Genomic DNA, 9,562 nt, shown 5'->3' with positions numbered 1-9,562 from the left:
GAAAACCCATGTCCACAGAGACTTGCATAAGAATGTTCAGAGCAGCATTATTCCTAACAGCCCAAAGTGGAAACAGCCCAGATGTCCATCACCTGAGGAGAGGATAAAGAATATGTGGTCCAGCCACACGATGGAATGTTACTCAGCTGTAAAAAGGAGTGCAGTACTGATTCGTGCAACAACATGGAAGAACCTTGAAAACATTATGCTAAGTGGTATCTTAATGTGGTTTTGATTTGCATTTTCCAAACAACGAATGTTGAGCATCTTTTAATGTGCTTGCTTATTGGCCATTGTGTATCTTCTTTGGAGAAATGTCCATTCAACTCCCTTGCCAATGTTAAAATTGGGTTTATTGTTGAGTTGTAAGTGTTCTTTTTATATTCTGGAAACTAGATCCTAATCAGATATATGATTGGCAAATATCCTCTCTCATTTTGTGGGTTGTCTTTTTACTTTCTTGATAGTGTTCTCTGAAATATAAAACTTTGAAATTTTGATGAAGTCAGTTTTACCTAATTTTTCTTTGGTTGCTTGTACTTTAGATGTCACATCTAAGAAACTGAAGCCTAATCCAAGGTCACTGTGTTTCGCCTATGTTTTCTTCTATGTGTTTTATAGTTTTAGCTCTTAGGTTAGGTCTCTGACCCATTCTGAGTTAGTTTTTGTATGTGATCTGAGGTAAGGAACCAAATTCGTTCCTGTGCCTGTGGATGTCCTGTCGTCTCAGCACCATTTGTTGAAAAGACTGTTCTTTCCACCTTGAATAGTGTGGGCAACCTTGTTGAAAATCAATTGACTGTAGATGCACGGGTTTATCTACGGACTCCCAATTCTGTTTCATTGATCTGTATTTCTAGTCTTACCCCAGTACTACATGGTCTTGATTACTCTAGCTTCATAGTTAAGTTTTGAAATCCTGAAGTGCATGTTCTCCAACTTTGTTCTTTCTTCCAAGTTTGTTTAGGATTCTGGGTCCCTTGCATTTCCATATGAATTTCAGGATCATCATGTCATTTTCTCCAAAGTAGGCCACTGGAATTTGGACAGGGATTGCACTGAATCTGTAGATCAGTTTGAAGTGCTGCCATCTTAACAGTGTTCACTCTTCCAACACATGAATATGGAATATCTTTCCATTTGTTAGGTTTGTAAAACTTTCTTTCAACAATGTTTTTCAGTTTTCAAGGTAAAAGTTTTAAACTTCTTTTGTGAAATGTGTTCTTAAGTATTTTATGCTTTTTGATACTATTGCAGGCACAACTGTTTTCTTAATTTTTGGATTGTTCATTGCTAGTGTATAGAAATAAAACTTAACTTTTTTGTATCAATTTTGTATCCTACAACCTTGCTGTACTTGTTGATTAGCTGTAATAGTTGTGTGTGTGTGTATGTGTATGTATTCCTTAGGATTTTCTATGTACAAGATCATGCCATTTCTAAATGGAGGTAGTTTTACTTCTTCCTTTCCAACCTGCATGCTTTATATTCACTACTGAAGTCGTCTTACCTTGGACTTTTCTTTATGAGAATATTTTTATTACTAATTCAGTCTCTTGTTATAGGTCTTTTAGTTTAAAAAAAATTTTTTTTCTTGAGGTAGTTTGTATGTTACTAGGAATTTGTCCATTTCATCTAGGTTTTCTAATTTGTTGGCATACAGTCGTTCATAGTATTCCCTCATAATTATTTTAAAATTTATAATTTTGGAAGTAATGTTCCCACTTAAGTATTTCAGTCTTTTCTCTTTTTTTCTTCGTCAGCTAAAGGTTTGTCAATTTTTTCAGTCTTTCCAAAGACCCAACCTTTGTATTTGTTGGTTTTCCCTATTGTTTTTCTATTCTTTGTTCCACTTATTACCACTCTAATCTTTATTACTTCCCACTCTGTATTTTTTCACGGGGTGGTGGTGATTCTGCTCTTTTTCATGATTTTTCTTAAGGTGAAAGATCATTTATTTGAGCTCTTCTTTTTTAACATTGGTACTTACAGATATAAATTTCCCTCTAAACACTGTCTTCCCAGCATTCCATAAGTTTTGGTATGTTGTATTTTTATTTCTCTCAAATAATTTTCTGATTTCTTTTGTGTGTTCTTCTTTGACCCATCAGTTATTTGAGCATGTTTTTTAATTTGCACATATTTGTAATTTCCCAAATTTTCTTCTGTTATTTGTTTCTAATTTCATTCCATTGTGGCTGGAGAACATACTTTGTATGATTTCAGTCCTTTTAAATTTGAGACTTGTTTTCTCCCCGATGTATGGTCCATTCTGGAGAATGTTCCATGTGTACTTGATAATAATATATATTTTGCTGTTGCTGGGTTGCAGTGTTTTGTTTTCTATGTCTTATGGTTCTTTCTGTTCCTTTATCCTCCGTTACTGCCTTCTTTTGTACTAGATCTCATGTATTTTCTAGTGTGCCCTAACCTTTATCATTGTATTTATATATATGAGATATTTATAAGATATATATATATTATATATATATAGTTATTTTTTTAGTGGTTGCTCTGAGGGTTACAAGTAGCACTTTAGCTTATAACCTTCTAACTCAAATTAATAGCAACTTAATTTACTAGTATATAAAAATTTTGTTCATATATAGCTCTGTGCCCACCCTTTTGTGGCCTTACTCTCATACAAGTTGCATCCTTCTACACTGTGTGCCCATCAACACTGATTTATAACTACTGCATTATGCAGTTGTCTTTAAATCAGATACAAGAAAAGCGTTACTAACAAAAAAATAACGCTTACACTGTTTTTTAAAATATGCCTATTAGTTACCCTTGCTAATGCTCTTTATTTCTTCATGTGGACAAACAGCTGTCTGGGTCCTTTCATTTCAGCTTCAAAGTCTCCCTTTGGTATTTCCCCTAGGGCAGATGTGCTAGTGACAAATTCTCTCTTTTCGTTTATCAGGGAATCAATTTCACCTTCATTTTTGAAGGATAGTTTTGCTGCCCATAGAACTCTTCAAGCACTTTGAACGTGTTATGGCTTCTTGATTTCTTCTGGCTCCATGATGTCTGATGAGAAGGAGCTGTTACTGAGGATGCCTATACACGATGGGTCATGCTTTCCTTCTTTAGACATGGTTCCTTAAGTTCTTTGAACATATTTTAAATAGCTGATTTAAAGCTTTTGTCTAGTTAGTCTGGACATTTAAAATAAAATAATGTGGCACCTCTGGAAATCAGATTCTCCCCTCTTCTTCTCAGGGTTGCTTGTTATTGCTGCTTATTGTAGATGTTGTTTGTTTCCTGACTTGTCGGAACTAATTCTTTAGTCTGTTTTCTCTATTGTATGTGGCACTGAAGCCTCTGCTTGGTGATTGGTGGAGGTTTCCTTGAATGCCATGCCTGGTGCCGATGAGTCTCTCAGTCCTTGCCAAAGGGGCCCTGTGTGCATGTCGGGGCATCCCTTCAACCCTCACTCGGGTAGTTGGTAGCCCTACCTTTGCCTTCACTTCCTGCTTGTACTGAGCCTCTAGATCAGCCAGAGGTGAGAGCTTGGGTCTCCTCGGGTATTTCCTGAGCATGTGCACAGCCCAGTGCCAGTGGCCTTCTAGTGTCCTGGGATTGTACGGGACCTTTTCAAAACCCACGTAGGCACCTCATTCCCCAGCTTTTCCTTTTAGGCTTTTTGGCTAGTGTGTTGTTAACCCCAACTATTATCTACTGCCTCAGGCAGCCAAAAAGGGAAAAGGCTTTTTATACGAAGTGAACCACAAGTCAGGTGAAATACAGAGAGTCTGCAGCTGGCATCTTCTAGTGAGCTACCTGATGTCCAATAGTGACAGTTCTTTGGGAACGAGGCTTTGAAAAAGCTCTGGCCCATTCTGATCTTTCCAGGCAGTTGGTTTTTAAGGCTGCTGCAGAGCTGGAGAGCAGCGGATGGGACTAAGGCAAGTTAAAACATGACAAACATCGTGGGCATCACTCTGTGACTGTTTGTGCTGAGATTCAGCATTTTTTCTTGAAGAAATGTGTTGCTGCAAGCCTTTGATTAATATCCATAGTTCTGAAAAAGAAGATTCTGACAGTTTTTGTCAGTTCTCTTGTGCTTTTATGGAGGAAAGAATTTTCAGAAGTCCTAATACCTCCAGTTTTGCTGACTGCAGTTCATATATATTTAACGTTCACTTCTGTATGTACTTTTTCCCCAAACATGTGCATATTAAATTAAAGACTGTTGTAAATCCGGGTTGCAGGAGGCCATGTGGAGCAGGCTCCAAGGGAAGGGCTGTGGATTAGCCAGAATGATGCAGCCTCTGCTGGACAGAAGGGTGTGAAAACCTACAGGCTGTCAGCCCCATGGGGGTCAGGAACTCTGCCCTACAACCCCTGTTGCTTTATGTCTCCCAGATTAAGGCTGCCAGGGGCTCAGCTGTACTCAGATGGACGGGACGGAGACCCGACAGCGGAGGCCAGAGGAGCTGGGCCTGCTGCACGGCCTCAGCACAGGAAGACTCCCTGAAGCCTCGGAAGATGGACTGCTGAGTGTCCCTGAGAGCCAAAGGGTGGCCCCTAAACCCCTGGGGCCTGAGCTCAGCAGGGAGACCACCTTGTCCATTGGCCTCCAGGTGACAGTGCCCTTCCTGTTTGCAGGCCTGGGACTGTCTGGGGCAGGCATCCTTTTGAACTATTTCCAGGTAAGAGGGGACTAAATGGGGATGGTGGGGGTGGGGTACTGTCTAATGTCAGCCTGGGGAGTAGGCAGGTACACATTGTGTCCAGCCTGGGGACAAGGGGCAAGACCTTCTCTTCTCAAATATCATTTTTCTATAATTTTGGCAAGATTCTTTTAGTTACTGATGTCAGAGACTAACTTTAGCCCAGGTTAAGCTTTAAGAGACAGTTATTAGCTCATACAATTGAAATATCTGAGGGGCTGGATTTCAGACCTGGCATGATCCAAGTGCTTAAATGGTATCAGGTTACTGGCTCTTTATCTGTCAGCTCCGTTTCATTTTCAGGCAAGATTCTGTACTTAGAGGGGAGGGTGGCCCTTGGCAGTCAATCCTTTGTAAGTGTGCTCTTAAAAAAAAAAAGCTTTCCGCGTCCCTCGCTGCGGGTGTCGGGGCAGAGTGGCGCAGTCCGCTCGGAGGGTTCTAGGCCAGCGGCTTCATTGCGGGCCCCACCGCCGCCGACCCCACTCCTCATTGGAGAGGAGATGGAGGGCCGGAGCAGCGCCGTTGCCGCCAGCGTGCGCAGGGCCCTTTTCATCGGGTCCTGCATTTACTTCGACCGCAAGAGGCAGAGTGACCCCAACTTCAAGAACAGGCTGCGAGAACAAAGAAAGAAACAGAAGCTTTCCAAGGAGAGAGCTGCACTTTCCAAGTTACCTGACCTTAAAGATGCTGAAGCCGTTCAGAAATTCTTCCTCAAAGAAATACAGCTTGGTGAAGAGTTACTAGCTCAAGGTGAATATGAGAAGGGTGTGGACCATTTGACAAACGCAGTTGCTGTGTGTGGACAGCCACAGCAGTTACTGCAAGTGTTGCAGCAAACTCTTCCACCACCAGTGTTCCAGAGGCTTCTGACTAAGCTCCCAACAATTAGAGGATTGGAAGTGCTCAGAGCTTGGCTGAAGATGATGTGGAATGAGAAACAAATATCAACATAATCATCTCAATTAAAAAATATTTTTAAAATCTTTAAAAAAACAAAAAAGATGAAGAAGAGAGAGAGAGAGACTTCTTGGTCAAGATCCACATCAGTCTGCAAAAGTTGACCCTGCTGTCAAGTGTCCACTCCTGTTCCAATTAGTGCTTCCTGAGGGATGACATTCTCTGCTCGGCAGCTTGACTTCTCTTGTCGTCGCCCTATGAGGGGAGGTAGGCCCCTTGATTTACACTCTAACAGAGCCCCATAGCGTGAGGAACTGGGAGTTACCCATCAGACAACAAAGCTACCAGTGTACCATCCCTTTCTTGTTCTTTGAGTATCAAAAGCCCCATTCCTCCATCAGCATGATCGGCAGAAGTCCTCCCTGGAAGAGCGTGGTACCTAAGAATACTTGAAGCCATTAGTGGCCAGGTCGTCGCTGTTGGTTGGCAAGGAGCTGAGAACACAGACTGTCTGGAATGGTGAGCCGGGAGGGCGGCCGCCTCTGCACCTCTTGCTGCAGGCGCTCCGTGCCCGGGGAACTTGGGCCTGCCCCTCACTGATTTGGAACTAGTCGGGGTTTGAGTCGCAGTCTGCCACTTAGCTGTAAGGCTCGTGCTTTAAAATTTTTAAGACCAACACTTAAAAATCAAGAGATGTCACATAAAAATTCAAGTTCCTGTTTTCCCTTGAAAATCTGGCAACTCTTCCAACACTGGACCCACATTCCCTCACAGCCACAGTTAGTGGTCACTGCCCTCTCGGTGTCCACGGTCCCCACCATCCCTCGGTCTGCACCCACTTCACTCTGCTACCTGCCTGCCCCTCCCCTGCCACCTGGGGTCCTCAGTGACCCTTCCAGCCCCTGCAGTCCGGTTCCTCGTGGCGTCACAGCACTGGTGACGGCCAGCTGCCCTCCCAGGTTCCTCCCGGACCTGCTCAGGCCCCAGCATGGCTATGTGTCACGCCAGAGTCCCTGCCCTGGTGTGACTCAGCCCCAGGCCCCCGTTTGGTCTCTGTGATCCCCAGACCCCTCAGCCCTCTCCTTCCTCCAGTGACCTGGTGCCCTGCGGCCCCATATCCTTCTTTACCCGGTGGTGAGTCACACCGCTGTAGCCTCCAGAGCACCTTGGGGCCTGGCTTCCGTGTCCCAGAAGTTCACATGCCGCAGACCTCCCCCAAGAATTCCCTCTTCCGCCTGAAGACCGCCAGCCTCCTCGCCACCCTCCTCGCCACCCTGCTGACTCTGTCTCCCTGAAGTCTGTTCTCTGTGCCGCGATTTTCAAAAAGCCTATTTCATTGTGTGTTCAGTATAACACCACCGAGCATGTATCCCCTGCACACGCACACGTGCTCACTGATACATACGGACACGCGTGTGTAGGTCACGTACGTGTGCATATTTATACACACATTGGTTGATATATGTATGTCTGTATATTTACACACAAGTATGTATAAGTCCTCTGCACACACACGCTGGTTTATAAGTTGCACTTGGAGCGGCAGGTAACAGAACACCGTGTGGCTTGGAGCCCAGAGTCCAGAGCAGAACCAGCTGGGTTTGCGTCTGACCTTTGTCACTGGCACAGGCCGCCCTGTGTTCCTGGTTTTCTCCTCATAAACCAGAGCTAAGGGAGAACTGCCCAGGTCGGGCTCCCGGGGGGGCTGTGACACGCGGTGCCGGGGCCTTGGACTTGGGCCTCGCCCATGAGGGTTCGTGGCCGACGTTCTTATTCTCGTCGATACTCCATCACAGGTAGTTCTGTGCTGATGTTTAAGAACTTATACAAAAGCTGCAACTCAGATAAGAATTAGAGATACCTGTTCTAGTGTTTTCTCCCCATGCCTGGGGGCGGGGCCCAGCCAAGCAGCCCCACGATGCAGCTCTCCGCAAGCTTTAAATGTCTGTGCACTTGCCTACTGCCTCTGGGATAAAGCTCCCAAGCTCCTAAAATGCATCCAAACATCCTGGGCTCACCTGGCTGTATCAGGATGGTTGCAGCCACAGGTACCAGAAAACCCGACTTACAGTGGGTTAAGTAAGAAGAAAATACGTCATCTCCCAAAACGAGGTTTCCAGGATAGGGCGATTCCGGGGTTGGAAAGTGGTGTCACCACCAGCCAACAATGTGTCCGAGGACCCGGCGTCTTCCCAAATCCTGCTGGTCAGCCTCCACAGGTCAGCTTTGTCCTAGAGGCACGTCGTGTCCAGAGGGAGAAAAGCAGGCCGTGTTCTGGTTCCTCCTCAAGTGCAAGGAAACTTCCCCGGGGACTAGCTCCCCAGCCTCTCCCCGGCCAGACGGAAGCCACATGTAGGCAGAGGGGCTGGAACAGCGTGATGAGCGGGCCTAAGTCGTGGTCCGAGGGGTGGGTCCTGCTGCTCCGCGGCCTCACCTGGGCCTCCCCTCCCCGGTCTCCTCTTCCCCCTCCCGGGTCCCTAGGAGCCTTTCCTGGGACGCCGCCCCCGACATCACTTCCCGGGGCGTTGGCCTCTACCTCCTCGGTTGAATGAGACTCCCTGAGCCCAGAGGCTGCACTTTTTTTTTTTAAATCCATTTGTTTTCCTGGAAAAGTAAAGCATTCAGGTGCCCGAAAGGTCAGCATGTGCACGGGGACAGGGCGTGCTGCCTGCCTGTCCCCAGGCTCTCGCTTCTCCAGGGCAGCCAGGAGCTGCACCTCTCGTCTGCCTCTGTGCATTCCTCTCAGCCTTTTACCCGCGTGGCGGCACATACAAACTGTCGTGTGTTTTGCTTTTTTCGCTTTACAGTGTGTCTCAGAGGTTATTCTTTGTAAATATGTTGAGCTTCCTTTTTTTAAAAAAGATTTATTATTTATGTATTTTTATTGTATTTATTTTTGGCTGCGTTGGGTCTTAGTTGCAGCACACAGGCTTCTCTCTAGTTGTGGTGTGCGGGTTTTCTCTAGTTGTGGCACGCGGGCTCCAGAGGGTGTGGGCTCTCTAGTTGAGGCGCACAAGCTCAGTAGTTGTGGCGCGCGGGCTTAGTTGCTACGTGGCATGTGGGTTCTTAGTTCCCTGACCAGGGATGGAACCTGCGTCCCCTGCAATGGAAGGCAGATTCTTTACCACTGGACCACCAGGGAAGTCCCAAGAGCTTCCTTTTTTTTCATGGTCGTTCAGTATCCCATTAGGCAGACATATCAGAGTTTATTCACCATTTTTCCTCTGATGTTTGTTTAAGTTTCACAACTATGTTAGTTTGCTCGGGCTGCTGTAACAAAGTACCACAGATGGGGTGCTTTAAACAACAGACATTTATTCTCCCGTCCTGGAGGCTGGATGTCTGAGATCCAGGCGTCGGCGGGGCCTCTCTCCTTGGCGTGTAGACGGCCGCCTCCTCCCTGTGTCCTCACGTGGTCGTCCCTGTGTGTGTCTGTGTCCGCGTCTCCTCTGACTATAAGGACCTATTGGATCTGGGCCACCCCCCTACTTCCAGCTTTCCGTCTCCAAATGCAGTCCCATTCTGAGATGCTGGGGACTGGGGAGAGGGGCACACAAGTCAGCCCTTAACAACTTAGAGCAGCACTGCTGACAGCGCCACGTTCTTTACACGTCTGGGTGAAGGAGTGGGACGGATTGCTGCAGGTAGAGCTGCTGGGTCAAAGGGCATAGGCGTCCGTAACCATGATAGACGTGGGGCTGCTCCCACCTCCCTTAACGGTGTATCTTCAGCCTCTGTGATCTTTCACGACCTGGCAGTGGATCGTACACTGTACGCTGTGGCCTCTGCTCCAGGGAGTGAGCTGTCCCGGGGCTCGGAGCTTAAGCAGCCCTTGTGCCCCACGGCTGCTGTGGGACAGCCGTCAGCAGAGCTGGGTTTCGGCTTCAGGTGTCGTGATGCTGCAGCCGAGGGGTCCGCGTGCTGAGGCCTTCATCCCTTCCCCTCGGGCATGTCCAGCATGGCAGCTTCATCCAGGTGTGGGGTCG

The 9,562-nt window shown here is 46.5% G+C and overlaps 1 protein-coding gene and 1 pseudogene across 5 annotated transcripts in view; both read left to right on the top strand.

The window, feature by feature from the left end:
- The first annotated feature begins 4,375 nt into the window (after window positions 1-4,375).
- Window positions 4,376-9,562, top strand: part of SLC41A3 (solute carrier family 41 member 3) — a 57,213-nt gene continuing 52,026 nt past the window's right edge. For all 5 annotated transcript variants that reach the window (XR_009505981.1, XM_059940553.1, XM_059940556.1 and 2 more), the window contains exon 1: window positions 4,376-4,658. Coding sequence is in view for 4 of the 5 variants with exons in the window: in XM_059940553.1 (XP_059796536.1) it covers window positions 4,404-4,658 (255 nt within the window). In the remaining variant the exon portion in view is untranslated. The remainder of the gene's footprint in view (window positions 4,659-9,562) is intronic.
- On the top strand, window positions 5,180-5,613 carry LOC132374219 (mitochondrial import receptor subunit TOM20 homolog; annotated as a pseudogene).

This window comes from Balaenoptera ricei, chromosome 11 (genome assembly GCF_028023285.1).
Source record: "Balaenoptera ricei isolate mBalRic1 chromosome 11, mBalRic1.hap2, whole genome shotgun sequence".
Lineage (NCBI taxonomy): Eukaryota > Metazoa > Chordata > Mammalia > Artiodactyla > Balaenopteridae > Balaenoptera > Balaenoptera ricei.
This window is presented reverse-complemented; position numbering and strand designations above follow the sequence as displayed.